Source organism: Bubalus kerabau, chromosome 2, assembly GCF_029407905.1.
Source record: "Bubalus kerabau isolate K-KA32 ecotype Philippines breed swamp buffalo chromosome 2, PCC_UOA_SB_1v2, whole genome shotgun sequence".
Lineage (NCBI taxonomy): Eukaryota > Metazoa > Chordata > Mammalia > Artiodactyla > Bovidae > Bubalus > Bubalus kerabau.
In genome coordinates this window covers 198,177,911-198,197,196 of record NC_073625.1, presented here as the reverse complement: position 1 = coordinate 198,197,196, position 19,286 = coordinate 198,177,911, and the positions used below count along the sequence as shown (strand labels likewise).

The window sequence follows — 19,286 nt, the reverse complement described above, 5'->3', positions numbered from 1 at the left end:
AGAAAGTCACGTGTTATTGACTCCATTGCATTTTGTTTCTTTTGTTACCACCAAAGGGAGCAAGTGGACCTCCGGGCAGCAAAGGAGAGAAGGGAAGCGAGGGACGCAAAGGACTTCAGGTGCGTGACTAAGGTGGTCTTGTCCGTGGCCTGCAACCTTCCTTCTCCTCTTGCTTCAAAAACATCTTCGCCCAGAGTTTATTTTATATTATCTAGATGTGGAGTCTTTCACTTGAGGATTCACTTGGGACAAACTGGGGAGAAAGTACTTAGCACAGCTCAGATTCCTTGTTCATTCCCCCTTCTTCTTCCCTGGGGTGGATTCAGAAAGCACAGACCTACTTCATCTGCCTGAAGTAAGCCATTAGGAGAATTCACATCATGCTAACTCAGGAACATTTAAAAACCTGATACATTATTCAGGCTTTTCTAACTTTTGAAAATTATCTGTGCCATGCCTGTCTCCATTGACGAGAGATATTTGAAACTGACTCTACCAAGATCGCTTGCTATCCAAATTTATTTGATTCCAAAGTTCAGCTTTGAATTCACTCCCTGAAGATACTTGGTTCCTGAGTTTCTGATGGTGAATAATGAGAGTGTGTATGGGAAGAGATTCATATGAAAAACGTTCTGAATCTGTTCACCTTTTCAGTGCAGATGGCGAGAGTCTAGAAGGCAAGGGATACCTGTGTTTGCTTAGTGATCTTCCCATCATGTTTGTAAGAGACCTTTTGGCCCCCTTTGTAGGTTCGGGACACATTCAGCGTCCTTTTCACACACGTGGGTGGCGCAGAGCACAAAAGTGACAAGGACAGCACAATGTCTTGTTCTAGCAAGATCAGTTTGTTACAAAGTTGCCACATTCAGAAATAACATGTGTTGTGTCTAGGGTGCCATTTTCATTTCTCACTAAGGCCCCATCTGGACTAGCCACATCCCTGTAAATGAAGACTTGGGCTCCTTTAACCAGGACTGAAGCCCAAGGCGTCTGGTTTCAGGTTGGGTCTCTTCTTAAGCAAGTATCAAGAAGTGGGTAGAAATGACACAAAGAAAAGGCAATCTGTTCTGACAGATTTTGTATGAGTTGTTACAGTGCCAACATCTGTGTTTCCTGTTTTCTTTCAGGGTGCTCCTGGACCAGTAGGAGATAAAGGGAGTGTTGGAAGGCCTGGTCCTTTGGGGAAAAAGGTAAATTCCTACAGATTTCAAATGCTGAGAAAAGAGGAGCTCCATTTTTTTGATTTTCATGTTAATTCTTCACATGATCCAGGCACCATCAATCACTCACCTGTTTTCTGCAATAGATTCTTTTCCTTCCTCTGTGAAATCGCCTCATTTCACTAGGAGAGACACAGTTTATTCACCTATCATAAAGCAACTCTGATAAACTCAACTTCCTGGTTTTCTGAATGCATCAAGGCAATTGTGGCAGAGTCGGCCAGGGACATGGGGGATGTCAGAACTCAAATCTGTTCATGCATGCAGTCCTCTGTCTAACTCAACCTGCCTTCTTGGAAGTGTCCTTCCTGGAGATCCTTAGAGAACAGACCACTGGCCTGTTCAGTATCTCACTCCCTGCTCAAAACCTTTCAGAGGCTCCTCCTCCAGGGCAGCTTCACGGGCCTGATACCCATTCAGTCATACAGGGGGCCTCACTTTGAAGGCACTGTGCTTGACTTTATGCTCCGCTTTCATCGTCTGGAAGGTCTTTGCATTTGGGCTAAGGGTCCATGCTTCCATGTGGGTCCCAGAAATTATATCACTGGTCCTAATTTCCCAGTGGCCCTAAGGAAAATCTCTAAACTTTCCAGTAGCTTCAGTTCAGTTCAGTTCAGTTGTTCAGTCGTGTCTGACTCTTTGTGACCCCATGGACTGCAGCACGGCAGGCCTCCCTGTCCATCACCAACTCCCTGAGTTCACTCAAACTCACGTCCATCGAGTCGGTGATGCCATCCAGCCATCTCATCCTCTGTCGTCCCCTCCTCCTGCCCTCAATCTTTCCCAGCATCAGGGTCTTTTCCAATGAGTCAGTTCTTTGCATCAGGTGGCCAAAGTATTGGAGTTTCAGCTTCAGTATCAGTCCTTCCAATGAACACCCAGAACTGATGTTTAGGATGGACTGGTTGGACCTCCTTTCAGTCGAAGGGACTCTCAAGAGTCTTCTCCAACACCACAGTTCAAAAGCATCAATTCTTCTGCACTCAGCTTTCTTTATAGTCCAACTCTCACATCCATATATGACTACTGAAAAGACCATAGCTTTGACTAGATGGACCTTTGTTGGCAAAGTAATGTTTCTGCCTTTTAATATGCTGTCTAGGTTGGTCAAGTAGCTTAGAAGGCTCTTTGACCCTATTTAATTCTAAAGCTTCCTCCCTCATCTTGCTCCTGTGTAGCTGCCCTGGCTTTTCACTTTCCCTTCCCTTTTCCATACTCATTCCTCCCTTGGTCCTTCTTCCAGCTCGCACAACTCATACTTTAAGCCTCAGCATCCCTGTTTCCCTCCTTTAGGCAGCCAGCCTGCCAACCCCACCAAATCTGACTTAGAGTCCCCTTCTCTCTGTTGCCATGGCACCCTGAACTTCATCATGTGGTGTAGAATCGCCTAATTGTCTCTCTTCTAACCAGTGTTCTTGATGAGGGCAGAACCATCTCAGCTGTGTTCAACAGTTCCTTTTCCAGGACAGTAAATAATTGCTGGATGTGTGAATAAATCAGCAAATGAATTCACTCTCCCTGGAGTAAATTTTCCACTCTTCCCCATCCCCATTTGTCCATCTAGGGCATGGGAAAGCAGTGCTGAGTCCAGCCTTGGGCTGTGCTAATGTTTCCTACTCGCCTTTGGGAACATTATCCTTTGTTTCCTACACTCCCTTTCCTTACTGAGTACTGGACTCTCACGGAGAACACAAAGTATCCCCAGCAAACAGACAGAATGTCCTATGGTGGAAATCAGGCATGATTTTTACTGATCTGAAGCTCTTCTTGCCTCACTCACTAGGGAGAACCTGGGATTCCTGGAGATCCAGGGCCAGCGGGGCAAGTGGGACAGCGAGGAAAGCAGGTACGAGGTTTAAGAACCCCCACCCTTTCTCAGTTCCGAGGGCTCAGTGAAGGGAAGAGGGCTGATACGATCAGTTCAAGCAGCTGGGTCCTGAAGATGTTTTGGGACCTCCGAGGAAGATGTGAGGACATTCCTCTGGCTCCCTGCAGCTTTCATTCTGCAGCTGATCTGTCTGCTGAAACAAGGGGAGAACAGCTGTTAACAAGGAAAGTGGAATGCAGAGAGAATAACGAATGAGTTCAGTATGTTAACAACATATATGGCCTTGTCAGTTGCAAGTCAGGACTGCCAATTTCTCTTGAGTTCCTGCAAAACTCCAGAGTGATGAGAAGAGGGGAGGATCAAGAAGGATCAAGAAATAGGGTATCTGTTTTAGTATCTCTGGCTGTTCCAGGATCTCAGTAGCTCACTGAGCCACCAATATAGGAAAAATTTTATTTTCTTCTCAAAAATAATGTTTATTAAAATGTTGCGCATAGATATTGTAGAAAATTGGGTAAGCGTAAAACATGGGAAATGGGGAAGAAAAATTACCCATAATCCCACCATTTTGCAATATGTAACATTAATATCCTGGGATACCAAAAAACTTCTATTTTTCCCTATTAACACTGTTTCATGAACATATTTCCAAGTCATTATATTTTCCCCTCAGTGTTGCTTTTAATAGCTTCAAAATATTCTACTGAATGTGTATGTACCTTAGCTCATTTGACCGATTTCTTATTGCTGGATATGCAGTTTACTTTCTGTTTTTCACTGTTTTAAATAGCACACCAATGAACATTCTTATATGTAACTAAGTTTTTGGATGAAGCCAAAATTAATTTCTACATAGAAATTTCTAGAAGTAGCATAGCTAGGTCAAGGAATATGTACATATTTAATTAAGGTTTTAAACCCTATTGCAAGATGCCCTTAGGAAAATTCAAACAAGGTATGAATTGTTGTTATTCAGGAAAAGTAATCACTTCAGGGCATACATGCCAACAATAGTCATCGTCCTTTTTTTCCTTCATCTTTACCAATTTTATCTCATTACTGTTTCAAATTGCATTTCTTTGGTTACTAGTGAGGATAACAATTTTCCATATGTTTATTGGCCATTTATAATTCTTCTTTGAGGAATTCCTCACCCAGTGTTCTTTGGACTAGCTCTTAATTTTCCAGGAAAGTAACCACTACTGATTTGTCAGTCTAAATGGCCATCCCTCTGCCTCCTGCAATGTCTGAAAAGCAGAGCTGGCTGGTGAAGTACCAGAGCCATACCAGGAAGTGCAGAAAACTAAGCAACATGCATATTTTAAGAGTTCAAGGTCGTCAGGCCCTCTCTACCTGGAAGTCCCCAGGGCTTTGCTCCTGACACCATAATCTCCCCAGTATAAGTTACAATTAATTTTCACTCTTAAGAAACTGAAATAAACTCATATGTTCACAGGGTGATTATGGCATTCCAGGCTATGGTCCTATGGGACAAAAAGGAGTCAAGGTAAATATGGAAAACGATGATTTCTTTAATTGGTGAGTCTGTTACTTGTGTCCACCTCTTTGTGACCTCATGGACTGTAGCCCACCAGCTCCTCTATCCATGGAATCCTCCAGGCAAGAATACTGGAGTGGGTTGCCATTCCTTTCTCCAGGGGATCTTCTCGACCCAGGGATCAAACCCAGGTCTCCTGCACTGCAGGCATATTCTTAACCATCAAACTTAATAATAGAAGAAACGGTTATACTATAGAAATGGTATGTTGATTTATTTATGTTCTTTGCTGAAAATTGCAGGGTCCACGAGGATTCCTTGGAGATATGGGCCAAAAGGTATGGTACACATGAACTTGTCAAACTTGCCGTGATCTTGACCTTCTACATGAGAAGGAGGATAAGTCAGTAGATCCGAATGAAACAGAAAAAAAAAAAAAAAAAAAAAAGGCAGGATAATTGGTTGCCTGAGCTTCATGAAAGAAAGGACCATACTTAACTCCTATAAATCCTTAAATTGGAAAAGATGTCCTTCACTGCCTGTTTTCCTTGTCTTGAAACCCTACCTCTAGGTACCCTCTCAAGTTCACTCCTTTGTCTTTTTCTTGATTTCTCTGCCCTGGTGATCTCATGCAAAACTCTTGGCTTCTGTTATTGTTCTTTGCCCTTCATTATCATGGCTTCACTTCCTCTTACCTGAAATATTACAAGAGTCTTTTCATTGGTTTCCTACTTCCAAATTTAACCTGTCTCAGTTAGTTCAAAACACTACTGTCACCTGATTTTTTCCAAGGTATAGCTTTGTTATGTTACTTTCTTGATCAAACATCTTCTAGAATTCCTCATTGCCTATCAGCCTGAATTTGACCTCCAAGGGCGACGACCAGACGCCACTTCCAGTTCAACCAGAGCAGCTCAGGTTATATGTGTGCTATACACTGGAATTCTGTGATAAGATTTCTTTTAAAAATCTTACAAATGAACTTATTTACAAAATAAACCTAAAGACACAGAAAACAAATGTGTGATTACCAAAGGGGAAAGTTGGGGAGGGATAAATTAGGAGTTTGGGATTAATATATACACTCTGCTGCTCCTGCTGCTTCTAAGTCGCTTCAGTCGTGTCCAACTCTGTGTGACCCCATAGACGGCAGTCCACCAGGCTCCCATTCCTGGGATTCTCCAGGCAAGAATATGGAGTGGGATGCCATTTCCTTCTCCAATGCATGAAAGTGAAAAGTGAAAGTGAAGTCGCTCAGTCGTGTCCGACTCTTACCGACCCCATGGACTGTAGCCTACCAGGCTCCTCCGTCCATGGGATTCTCCACACTCTACTATGTATAAAATAGATAACCAACTGTATAGTACAGGGAACTATACTCAATATTTTGTAAAAATTTTTAAGGAAAAAGAATCTGAAAATGAATATATATATATATATATATGTGTGTATGTGTATAACTGAATCACTCTGCTGTACACCTGAAACTAACATCATAAATCAACTATACTTAAATAAAAAGTCAAATAAATAAAATTATCCTGTCTAGAAGAGTGGCTTCCAATCACTGATGGAAAATATGGGTGAAAAAATAGAATGTCTGAGATAATTGACTCAACCTCAGTATAGGAAAATAGCCAAGTTCTGAGTCCCCTTAAGTGTGCTTTTAATTGATGAATTACCAAAAGAGATTCTTTCCTAGGTGCAGAAGGGTACAAGTAGGGACTATATAAATAACTTTTAGGATAGGAGTTCTCATTGTAAAGGACCAATTTTCTAATTTGCTGATAAAGAGAAAATTAGCACATTTCAATTTCCAGATAAATGTGAAATTAGCTTATTGATTAAGGGCTAAATTAGTTTTCCACCCAAGTCAGAATAAATTTGTTTTTACCTTTTAACTTTTTGAAAAACGACTCAGGAATTTAGGAAGTAATTCATTGTTTGGTACTTTATAAAGTCAGTACCCCATATGTTTTCCTTGATTTTCAAGCAGTTCTTTTAATGTATTTTTAGTCACTGACGTAATAGCCATTGGATTTATATTTATGCATAAATATTTGTGTTCTCAGACAATTAAAATAGTTTGGGGAATATCTAAGTGTATCATTTAGACTTAGTTCTAAATGATAAGAGGAGATATATTTAATGTTTAATATGTGATATAGTTACAAAATCAATTAGGTTTTGGTTTGGAGAGAATTATTTTCGTATTTTCATAGCAAGCATTTTAACATCTTGATGTCTTATATTTGAATCTTTAGGGTGATGCTGGTGATCCTGGAATTCCTGGGGGGCCTGGACCCAAAGGATTTAGGGGATTAACAGTAAGTGATCTATAATTGCAGAAATAATGAATATTTCTTTGAAGATTCTGGCTTTTATGTTATAATTATAAATGTGGATTGTCAATCCAACCCAGGGTCATCTGAAATGCCACTTCCTAGCTGTGTGAACTTCAACACAACTTTTCAGGGTCTCTGTTGCTGTAACATGAGAGTTAAACTTAATGATGCCAAAAGTCACTTTGAGCTCCAAAATTCTATGGTTGCATGAATCTGAACTATTTTAAGTTTTTGCAGATTGATAACAAGCTGTTTCAATAAATGCCAGTGTCTTCCAGTCTTTTCTAAGACATATATTAAAGCCCAGAATATTAACCCTGCGAGTGGAAATCTTCCACTGTGGAGAAGCTGACATCTTCCCACTGTGTCCTGGAGCGTTTTCTGACAATTTTGGTTCCTAGAGCCATGGTCACTTGAGGTGTTCATTTTAAGGGAGTCTGTTGAGATGTTCTAATAGCAAAGTACAGAGTGTTATAGTTATTGAAAAACAAACGCTGAGACAAGCATCCTTTCATTTTAAAATTGAGTGTTATATCAATGGTCATTAGCATTGTGAAAGAGAGGCAATTCAGTAGATCCAATTTACATCTGGCTGGATATTTTTCATTAGCATCTATTTCCATTACCTTGAATTGTGGGGAATGATACAGCCAACCCATGTCCTAATGTTTGTGGGGAATTATTTTTCTTGTTTGATCCTTTGCAGATGGCAGGTTTTTATTAGATCTCCACATGCTCTAGTATATTTGCTTTTTTAAATGCTAATTCTAGCTTACGATTGATTTAGGTTTAAATGCACAGCCAGTGCCAGAGCAAAGGATGTCACTAGATGAAGAGGCTAGGAAGAAAATGGATGTTTACCAATTATTAAGAATGTCTATTTAAAGAGGCTCTTGATGAAAGTGAAAGAGAGGAGTGAAAAAGTTGGCTTAAAACTCAACACTCAAAAAACTAAGATCATGGCATCCGGTCCCATCACTTCATGGCAAATAGATGGGGAAACAATGGAAACAGTGACAGACTTTATTTTGGGGGGCTCCAAACTCACTAGTAAAGTAATGCTCAAAATTCTCCAAGCCAGGCTTCAGTAGTACATGAACTGTGAGCTTCCAGATGTTCAAGCTGGTTTTAGAAAAGGCAGAGGAACCAGACATCAAATTGCCAACATCTGCTGGATCATTGAAAAAGCAAGAGAGTTCCAGAAAAACATCTATTTCTGCTTTATTGACTATGCCAAAGCCTTTGACTGTGTGGATCACAATAAACTGGAAAATTCTGAAAGAGATGGGAATACCAGACCACCTGACCTGCCTCTTGACAAACCTGTATGCAGGTCAGGAAGCAACAGTTAGAACTGGACATGGAACAACAGACTGGTTCCAAATAGGAAAAGGAGTACATCAAGGCTGTATATTGTCCCCCTGCTTATTTAACTTATATGCAGAGTACATCATGAGAAATGCTGGGCTGGAAGAAGCACAAGCTGGAATCAAGATTGCCAGGAGAAATAGCAATAACCTCAGATATGCAGATGACACTACCCTTATGGCAGAAAGTGAAGAGGAATGAAAAGCGTCTCGATGAAAGTAAAAGAGGAGAGTGAAACACTTGGCTTAAAAGTCAACATTCAGAAAACTCAACATTCAGAAAAGATCATGGCATCTGGTCCCATCACTTCATGGAAAATAGATGGGGAAATAGTGTCAGACTTTATTTTTTTGGGCTCCAAAATTACTGCAGATGGTGACTGCAGCCATGAAATTAAAAGATGCTTACACCTTGGAAGGAAAGTTATGACCAACCTAAATAGCATATTGAAAAGCAGAGACATTACTTTGCCAACAAAGGTCTGTCTAGTCAAGGCTATGGTTTTTCCAGTGGTCCTGTATGGATGTGAGAGTTGGACTGTGAAGAAAGCTGAGCACCGAAGAATTGATGCTTTTGAACTGTGGTGTTGGAGAAGACTCTTGAGTGTCCCTTGGACTGCAAGGAGATCCAACCAGTCCATCCTAAAGGAGATCAGTCCTGGGTGTTCATTGGAAGGACTGATGCTGAAGCTGAAACTCCAATACTTTGGCCACCTCATGAGAAGAGTTGGCTCATTGGAAAAGACCCTGATGCTAAGAGGGATTGGGGGCAGGAGGAGAAAGGGACGACAGAGGATGAGATGGCTGGATGGCATCAACCGACTCAATGGACATGAGTTTGAGTAAACTTTGGGAGTTAGTGATGGACAGGGAAGCCTGGTGTGCTTCAATTCATGGGGTCACAAAGAGTCGGACACGACTAAGCGACTGAAGTGAACTGAACTGAAACTCACTGCAGATGGTGACCTCAGCCATGAATATAAAAGATGCTTATTCCTTGGAAGAAAAGCAATGACTAACCTAGGCAGCATATTAAAAAGCAGAGACATTACTTTGCTGACAAAGATCCATATAGCCAAAGCTATAGTTTTTCTAGTAGTCATATATGGATATGAGAGTTGGACCATAAAGAAAGCTGAGCACTGAAGAATTGATGCTTTTTAACTGTGGTGTTAGACAAGACTCTTGAGAGTCCCCTGGACTGCAAAGAATCAAACCAGTCAATTCTATAGGAAATCAGTCCTGAATATTCATTGGAAGGACTGATGTTGAAGCTCCAGTACTTTGGCCACCTGATGAGAAGAACTGACTCATTGGAAAAGACCCAATGCTGGGAAAGATTGAAGGTGGGAGGAGAAGGGGATGACAGAGAATGAAATGGTTGGATGGTGTCACGGACTCAATGGACATGAGTTTGAGCAAGCTCCAGGAGTTGGTGATGGACGGGGAAGCCTGGCGTGCTTCAATTCATGGGATCAGGGAGTCGGACACGACTGAGTGACTGAACTGAACTGAACTGAATAATGGCTATTTAGAATTAAAGATAAAAATTATAGTATCATCTCAATAAATGCTGAAAAAACATTTGACAAAATTCAATACCTTTCCCGTATAAAAACTCTTAACAAATTAGGTATAGAAGGAACGTACATCAACATAATAAAGGTCACATACAAAAAATTTGCAACTAACATCACACTCGACGATGCTAGGACCAGGTACAAGACAAAGGTGTGCACTTTCTCTACCCTATTCAACATAGTACTGGAAGTCCTAGCTAGAGGGATCACACAAGAAAAGGAAATAAAAGTCATTCTGATGAGAAGGGAAGAAGTAGAAGTGTCTATTTGCAGTCATATGATCTTAAAGCTGAAACTCCAGTACTTTGGCCACCTCATGCGAAGAGTTGAATCACTGGAAAAGACTCTGATGCTGGGAGGGATTGGGGACAGGAGGAGAAGGGGATGACAGAGCATGAGATGGCTGGATGGCATCACTGACTCGATGGACGTGAGTCTGAGTGAACTCCGGGAGTTGGTGATGGACAAGGAGGCCTGGCGTGCTGCGATTCATGGGGTCGCAAAGAGTCGGACACGACTGAGCGACTGAATTGACATGAACTGAACTGATCTTATAGATAGGAAATCTTAAAAACTTCATCAAAAAGCTGTTAGAACTAATAAATTCAGTAAAGTTGCAGGATACAAAATCAGCATATAAAAATAAGTTGTATTTCTAGACACTAACAATGAACTGTTGGGAAAATTATTTCTTCTCTGAGTTCTATGAGTAAAAAGGATGGCTATTTATATTAAAAGTAAGGAACTTGCTTGACTTGAATTATTTTTGCTTTTTCTAAATTTTTTAAAGCAATTATAAGGTCTCATTAGGGCTGAGGGAGTCCCCATGGATAGAGGATGTGGAAACTCATGTATGTTTCTCCCTGCAGCTCATGGTAGGCCAGAAAGGTGAAGCGGGCTCTCCTGGACCCCAAGGCCCCCCTGGACGGAGAGTGAGTATACTCAGGAGAACTAAGTCGTGTGTGGCTTCCTAGGATGCCAGATGGATCGGGCACAGAACTCAAAGTCAGAAACAGGGTTCAAGTCCAGGTTCTGTTTCTTGCTGCCTGGGTGCCCTTGGACGGGTCCCTGGGTCTATTAGTTTCCTTCTAAGATGGTAATGACGTGTCCTGTTTGAACCATCTCCAAAGGTAGCTGCTGTGAGGATCAGATAATCAAATGTGAATGCTCTTTGTAAACTATAAAGTTTCCATACAAATATGAGTTGTGACTGTTAATTTTTACTGAAGTTTTAAAATAGGGATAGAATTGCATAAGCTTCATTAAGGTGTCCTGACAAGTTGATCAGAGTTTCCCAAGCCACTGTTGTTACCTTCCTGAACTCATGATTTAGATTCTAAAGAGATATAGAGATAAAAATTGCAACTTTCCTCTGTGATTGAATTACAAGGAATTCAGTTACCTCTAGAAGCATTCCTGAGCAGAGCCAGGCACATCTCTCACTGGCAAGATATCCACATCTCTATTTTAGCACCTTTTGTGTTACTGTGATGACTTATTAACCTGTTTCTCCCCTCCTAAAGAGAACAGTCAAGTAAGAGCTAAATGTTGCCAGTGCCTGTGTTTTGGGTGTGAGGTGCAGAAAGCAGTGTGTATGGGAGAGGAGAAATTGCTTCTCTTGTTTCGTACAGTGTGACTGTTTTCTGACTACCTCGAGGGGCTCTTTAACTTGCAACTTTATAAAGAAAACAAAAACATGGATCTTTTATGGAAAACTGAGTCTGTAATAGAATGAGAATCAACTAGAGTAAAGGATACTCTGATATAACTTTTTCTTTCTTTTGCATGAAGGAACTAGTGACTATTCTTAGTCACGTGGGTGAGAATCTATTTCCTGGGTCAGTCTGGACTGGTCTCCTTTCCAGATTCTGGAGTTCGCCCTGGGGGTCCCACATCTTCCTGCTCTTGTGTTTGGCCATGCTGGTCTAGACTGTGGCTTCTCTGTCTCAGGCCTGGGGCCCCTAGCTTCTCCTGAAGAAGTTGCTCCAAGTTATTCCAAGTCTTGGGACCTACTCTTTGCCATCTGGTCTTCTGTAGGATGTGGGCTGTCTAGCCTATTCATTAGTTGGAAACTTCCTCCTTCTGTTTAAATGGCTGAGCATTCTTTTCTGCTTTCTGCTGTCACTTATAAAGGAAAGAATGAGACTCTGCAACTTTTAGTGAGATGCATATTTCCTGATTTGGATCAGGAAGAAAATAAGCCCCCAGAGGGTAAAATCATGGATACCATCACAGTTCTGGTTAACAGTAGCAGCACTCAGAGGGGCACCTCAGCACTCAGCAGACATTTAGCTGTTCATTGGATGGATGGATGGATAGATGGACGGATGTTCAAGTTGTAGTTTAGAAAGAAGTTCTTACACTGACATCAGTAGTTGAGCTTCTGGTGGGAGAGTCAGTGAAACATATAGCAGTCATGAACATGTGATAACATTTTCTGAAGCCAGCATCCTAGCTTTCACTAGCTGCCTAAAGGGATTCATATGTGCAAACACATTAAGAACCAAATGCCAAGAAGAAGGCTGATCCTCATAAAAGGAATTAAAAGAGAAAAAGAGAAAAACTCACAGTGTCAAGAAAGGCGGCTGAGTGTGTTTAGGAGCCTTCCTTGACTCATCTCACGCGATTATCTGTACTCCTTCCACCCAACACCTTTCAGGATTTACGGGCTTGGTGTGCATGCTCTCCTGTGGAGTGTCCATTTTGCTATGTAACTGCCTTTTTCACATATGTGCCACTGCCAGAAATTTAAATATACTCAGTAAATGTCTCTCCTTCATGCTATTCCTTGGGAAGCTTACTGTTTATCATTTTAAGTATTCTTACAAGAAATGCCGTCTAAATGTTCTATCTGCAGTACACATATCGTTAAGAAATACTTTTGTTTCTTTCCTTCTTGTCGTCCTAGAAAAATCATTCAGTTCAGTCTAGGTAGATATTAGCTTAATTGATCATACACTGAAACAGAAAGGTTTATGCTCTTGGTGTGTGTGAGGAAACAGCGTTGAAGACTCCAGTTCTTCTACTAATAACTTGTTCTGTGTTTGTTTTCCTAGGGCCCTAAAGGGATGGCAGGGAAGCCCATATATTCTGTATGTATCTCATTATTCACACACACACAAAATGCAGCCCATTCCCTGCGAAATGAATATGGCCACTTGGAAGTCACTGTGCTAATATTTCTTTTTTTCCCTCTCCTTTTCCACATACAGCAATGTGATCTAATCCAGTTCACGCGGGACCATAGTCGTGAGTATCTGTGTGTGTCTTAGGGCATTGGTGATGGGTGAGGGCACTTAGCATGAAAGCCGTGTGGGGATGCGGAATCAGTCAGCTGGACTTGCTGGTAGAGAAGCCGTATGTCCTTGGCAGCAGGCCTGCTCTGAGTGCCTGCTGTGGGAACAGCTCATGACAAAGGAGGAAGGAAAAGGCACAAGCCTTGGCCCAGAGGTGTACTTTCTAGAGGGAGAGAAAACACGCCTGTGAGATATGATGTGACCAACTCAAGAGGTGTGTGACTTAGCTCACACGCAGTTATGTACCAGGGCCTGGAGGGCATGGTGTTAAAAGGGTGACCATGGCGGTTTGAGGTTATATATATGCTGTTGCTGCTTGGTTGCTCAGTCATGTCCTGTGTCCGACTCTTTGCGGCCCAATGGACTGAGGCCCACCAGGCCCCTCTGTCCATGGGATTTCCCAGGTGAGAATACTGGAGTGGGTTGCCATTTCCTTCTCAAGGGGATCTCCCTGATCCAGAAATTAAATCCAAGTCTCCTGCATTGGCAGGCAGATTCTTTCCCACTGAGCCACCAGGGAAGCCCCTATATGTACACACACACACACACACACACACACACACATAGAAACACACTGGAAACAAATATGAGAAGAGAAATTGGGAAAATGTAGCCATGTATTATGTTAGGATGATAGACTTTTAGGTGGTTTTTCTTTCTTCGTGTTTCCATTGTGGTTTATAATCATGCCATACAATCACAATCAGAAGAATGGAAAATCTGAGAGACTTACTAGAGGAGATTAGATAAAAATGTAGTCATTGCAGGTGTATGACCAGGAAAGACCAACAATAGAATCAAGTTTAAAATACTGTAAGACCATATGGGGAGAGGTTTGGTACCACCGTGGATGAGCAGGCAGAGGAAGAACTGTGAAGAAAATAGATTGGTAGGAAGAAGTGATGAGTTTCCACATTTCAGAGGGAAAGGAATGCTGTGCAGACCCTAAAGTGAGATGATCTACTGGCAGCTGATGAAATGGAGTCCTTTAAAGGTGAAAATCAGGGAAGAAACTCAGAAAGCTGGAGTCACTAATGTCCTTAGAGCCACAGGGATGGATGAGATTCCCAAGAATGTGCAACTAGACAGACAGATACAGAAACCCAAGGGATAAACCCAGGAAGTTGCCCTAGCAAAAAGAGTGGACCTCACCCCAGAAAAACAACATTGCAGAGAGTCCTGCTAAGTTTGGGCAGCTTGGAAAAAGGCAAAAAGCAGCCAATGGAGAGAACTCCAAAGTGACGTGTTGGGTGGGGTGGGGCAGGGAACCCATGTCAAAGATGTCGCTTGAGAGCTAAAAGGCTCTCCAGCACAGTGAGGGGGTGAGAACCAGCCCGGGGCTCAGGGAGAGAACAAGAGGAGAGCCACTGTGGAGAGAAGACTGTGTGACCTAAATCAAGGACAACCCGAGAGGTAGAGGGGTGGGGAGGTGAATGCCTGCCTTGGAGGATTTGGGCTTTGAAGGGCACTTTCCAATACTGCATGAAAGGAGTTAGGAAATTCGGTGGTGGGGAGCGAGTGGGCAGGATTTGTAACCAGACCATGGAGCTACAGAATGCAGAACTGAGATGGGGAAAAAGACCTTTGGAGCTAATTCAGATGGCTTTCCTTGATGGCTGACACCCAAGGCCCCGCAGGGTTGGAACTGTGCTCCATCGGGGTTGTTCTTCAGCCCACACTGGGATGAGGGCCTGGGCCCTGGGCTAGTGGGTAGCACCTTCCCCCAGAATAAAATAAGATCTAGGAGGCTGTGGAGAATGGGGAGAGGGAGTGGTGGTTGGAAAAACATAAGAGGGCCCTAGTAATTACAGTTTTAGAAGAAGAGACAGGACTTTCAGGAAAAACTAAATATAAAACAAGAAACACGCTTGAAAGAAGTCAAGTAGTTTCTCCAAAGTCATGCAGCTTTGCCAGACTGAAACCCAGACAAAAGTGTCTGTTCCTAGAGTCTGTGCTTCTAGCGTCGCAGCTGGGCTGGAGGTTAACCAATGGGACTTCTCAATCAGAAGAAGGAGTCTATTTCAGGCCTTGAGATGCAGAGGAGGCGGTGGGCCCTGTGTGCCCTCTGCTGACTCTCAGCATCTCAGCAGCTGCAGGATAAAGACAAACCAAGTCCTCATAGGATTGACGTGAGGGGGTGCAGGCTGTGGGCGAGCAGGCACACAGCTGGGTTGTTGCCAGGGCTAGTAAAGTCTTTTAGTGTCTTGGCGTGATCATTCGCTTCCAGGGTGTTGAGTAAAAGGAGCATGGAAATTGTTAGGGTTGTGCTTAAAGATTTACCATTATTCTCCCCCGATTCATCTCACGCATACCAACCAAATCACTTGGAGAAACCAGATGCTCTAGAGGAAGCCTTGGGTGTTCCTTCTGTCTGGATACGGAGATCACTCAAACACAGGAGCTGTTTTATTGTGTGTGTGTGTGTGTGTGTGTGTGTGTTTAAGCAGAGACAAAATTCATTTGGAAACCCCCACAGTTCAGCAGAAAAATAGAGGTTCCCAAAGGTGTTCATCAAGGAAGACAAGAAGACCCCATATTTTAGTCCTGGCTTGCTGAACGGCTCTCAGAAGGCTGTAAAGAGAGAGACAAAACAAGTTTAGCTATCATGCCAGTTGATCAGTGGCTCATCTGTTCTGTTTCTAAAACAAGTGACCAGTGAGTCAAATTTCAACCAGAGTTCTGCTAATGTCTGCTGGCCAGGGCTCGCAAGGAGGAAAGGTCAGGAAGACCCATAAAGTAGTAGAATTCTGTGTCCATCCTCCTCTCACGTTTAACCTTGACTTCCTGTAATTAGGAATTAGCCTCATTTGCAATAAGAGCTAAACAGAATACTAAGTTTTGTTGAAATTTTGTTTTGGGGGTTATTTAATTCCAAAAATGTAACAGACTCTTTCTCTCTCTCTCTCCTTTTTATAGCTTGTTGGAAAGGTGAGTATTCTTACCATATTATGTTTCTTGCTGAACTACTTCCTGCATTCTGACAAGCCCACATACACACTACTATATATAAAACAGATTACCAGCAAAGACACTGTATAGCACAGAGAACTCTGTTCAATATTTTATAATAACCTATAAGGGAAAAGAATCTGAATATATATATATATATATTTATATATATATATTTTTAAATATATATATATATAAATGAATCACTTTGCTGTATGCCTGAAATTAATACATTGTAAACCAACTACATGTCAAAAAATAATAAAATAAGAGTAAAGATAAATGGGCTAAAGATTTGAAAAAGCACTTCATAAAGGAAAAAACCCTCTCATCCCCATGAGAAAAGGGGCTTCTAACTTCTTTGCAGACACGTATTATGACCATAACTGTACATGTCACGTTTGGACCTGACTATAAAATGCTGACCACCTGGTCCCCAACCCCTTCACAAGCTGTTCTTTCCAAGTCCTGCCACAGTTTCCAATTCATTTTCTTCACGGGGTAGGTTCTTTGCTGCTGAGCAGTTCAGGGCAAGGCCAGGTGTCTGACCTCATTCTGTTGCTCCATCTGCTGCTAAGTCTGTGGACCCTGACACCTTGGACAGGTGATGACTCCTTTCTTCCCTTTGACCTCCATTCACACCTCTCACCTCCACGTGTCCACCACTTGTCAGCCTGACCCAGAGGATGGAGGAGGAGCTTCCAGGGCCTCGACTGCAGCTGGCGTTCAGTGACCCCTCAGATGATGTTGCTCCTGAAACCAGTTAGATCAACTCCAAGACCTCCTGGTCTCCTAGAGGCCTGTTGAGATAGATTAACAGGGTCTTTGAGCTCATCCCAAAGTTTGGTGCCATTCCCTTCAATCCCCCCAAAATCTGATGTCTAAGAGCTCAATAAAACTTCATGGATTTGAATTAAATTTATCGGCTACCATGCTGGCACTAGGAAAGGGAGAGATTAAAAATAAATGGAAATTGGTACTGCCTTCTGGGGACATCTGTGATGATGGGTCATCTATGAAGATACTTATCTACCATTTTGTTAAGCATTTTTACTGTAAGGTTAAGAAATATGTGCTACAGTCCACGAGGTTGCAAAGAGTCAGACACGACTTTGCAACTGAACAACAAGAAACAAGACATCATTTTTCTCATTTTCTTTTTCATTGTTGGGTTTCATGTTTTTAAAATTTCTTCACAGTAAAATGTCTTGATTGAAAACACATCTTGAAATCAACACTTTCTCCTCTATTTCTATAACTGAGGACAGCGGTTGGGAGATGGGATACTTTTAATTTAATGTGCTTTGGGAGTAAGCCAGATTGGGGAGAGTAAAACAGCCTGTGTACATGGAGGGTTGGCTAATTTTTAAATAATTTCTTTTTCTCTTCCTGTGTTCAGACTTTAACAAGGCCATTATTTATAATCACAGAGGAGATTCCCTGTGAAATTCCCAAAGTGCAGTTATCATAAAACCATTAGGACTGAGTTGGGGATTATAGACAGCTCAGTGCAAGTCTGCGGTGGTCCACTATGCTGCCCCTTCCTCCTGCCACCCTGGCTGTCATCTCAAAGCCCCTGAAATCCCCTCTCCCCAGAAACAGCCTCTTTGTCCTCTGAAGAGTAATCCCTAAGAAGAACTCTGATCACTGTCTACCTTTTGATGTCATGATCCTCCGTAGACAAGGTCCTCGAAGGTAGATCTGTGTTGGTTCATCTTCACATGTATCTCACAGGGCATGTTACCCTGCATGTCTCATGATGAATACTCAGGTATTTGCCACATGTATGTGAGGTCGCTCAGTCTTGTCCGACTCTTTGCGACCCCATGGACTGTAGCCTACCAGGCTCCTCCGTCCATGGGATTTTCCAGGCAATAGTACTGGAGTGGATTGCCATTTCCTTCTCCAGGGGCTCTTCCCAACCCAGGGATCGAAGCCGGATCTCCCGCATTGTAGACAGATGCTTTACTGTCTGAGCCACTAGGGAAGTCCAATTTATTTCATCCATTTGCCACATAAATGGATGAAAATCTTCCAACTGACTTTATCATTATTAGTAGGTCATTTCTGAAGATTTTTTTTTTAAGAGAATAAGCTTTAAGATTTTCTGAAAAGCCATAGTTTCCTTTAAAATTTTTCCATAGAGTAAAATTCACTCTTTTGTTCAGTTTTTACACGTGCATGATTCGTGTAATCATCACCACAATCAGGATACAGGATAATTCCATCAGCCCAAACACTCCTTCCAGTTTCTTTTTAAATAGAAGACAGATGGTAGATGGTGAAGTCTGAGCATTATATTGCCAGATATCACTGCTCTGTATTTAGGTAACACCTTAGGCTAACAAAGCAGAATCCTTTCCCCCCTTTACACGTGGATAGCTCTGATTCTAGACTTGATGGGACAGCTGCATTTTCCCAGACCTCAGTGTTGACTGTCTTACTGGAGTAAATGGAATGGGAAGGCCTTTTGACCCAGTGAAACAACTTAACACTTCTGACTCTCATTTTTGTAGAAAAGTGTCCTGTGTATCCAACAGAGCTGGTATTTGCCCTGGACCAGTCCAACGATATCACAGAGCAGAGATTTAATGAAACGAGGGACATCATCACTTCTATTGTCAATGACCTTCACATCAGGGAAAGTAATTGCCCTGTGGGAGCCAGAGTTGTTGTGGTTTCCTACAACTCAGGCACCGGCTACCTAATCCGTGGGTCTGACTACCATAGCAAGAAGCAGCTTCTTCAGCTTCTCTCCCAAATGAAATATCAAAGTTCTGGGGAAGTCCGAGACATTGGGAATGCGATGAGGTTTGTGGCTCGGAACATCTTTAAGCGGATGCCTGCAGGAGCCAATGTGCAGAGAGTTGCTGTGTTTTTTAGCAACGGACAAGCTGCAAGCAGGTCGTCCATCATCACGGCCACCATGGAGTTCAGCGCCTTGGGTATCAGTCCTGCAGTCTTTGCTTTTAATGAAAAGGTTTACCTTGATGAGGCTTTTGGGGTAAGTACCTCCCTTGGCAGTGTCTTTATTTTAGATACTGGTACTGGCAGAAAAGTAATACTGGGGAGTAGGAATCAAGTGGCCTCTTGACCCTCTGTGCAATTTTCATAGTTGTCTTGTTGCCAGAGTCCTTGAAATCCAATTTCTAGTAAACACTGAACCAAATGCATGTTATCTCCAATTAAAAATCGAGAAACTG

At 42.2% G+C, this 19,286-nt stretch overlaps 1 protein-coding gene across 1 annotated transcript in view; it reads left to right on the top strand.

The window, feature by feature from the left end:
* Nucleotides 1-19,286, top strand: part of COL6A5 (collagen type VI alpha 5 chain) — a 162,287-nt gene that overhangs the window by 80,627 nt on the left and 62,374 nt on the right. Inside the window, exons 23-33 of the mRNA XM_055569957.1 lie at nucleotides 57-119; nucleotides 1,128-1,190; nucleotides 3,004-3,066; nucleotides 4,505-4,555; nucleotides 4,849-4,884; nucleotides 6,811-6,873; nucleotides 10,708-10,770; nucleotides 12,895-12,930; nucleotides 13,051-13,087; nucleotides 16,051-16,062; nucleotides 18,600-19,087. Coding sequence (XP_055425932.1) covers nucleotides 57-119; nucleotides 1,128-1,190; nucleotides 3,004-3,066; nucleotides 4,505-4,555; nucleotides 4,849-4,884; nucleotides 6,811-6,873; nucleotides 10,708-10,770; nucleotides 12,895-12,930; nucleotides 13,051-13,087; nucleotides 16,051-16,062; nucleotides 18,600-19,087 — 975 coding nt within the window. The remainder of the gene's footprint in view (nucleotides 1-56; nucleotides 120-1,127; nucleotides 1,191-3,003; nucleotides 3,067-4,504; nucleotides 4,556-4,848; nucleotides 4,885-6,810; nucleotides 6,874-10,707; nucleotides 10,771-12,894; nucleotides 12,931-13,050; nucleotides 13,088-16,050; nucleotides 16,063-18,599; nucleotides 19,088-19,286) is intronic.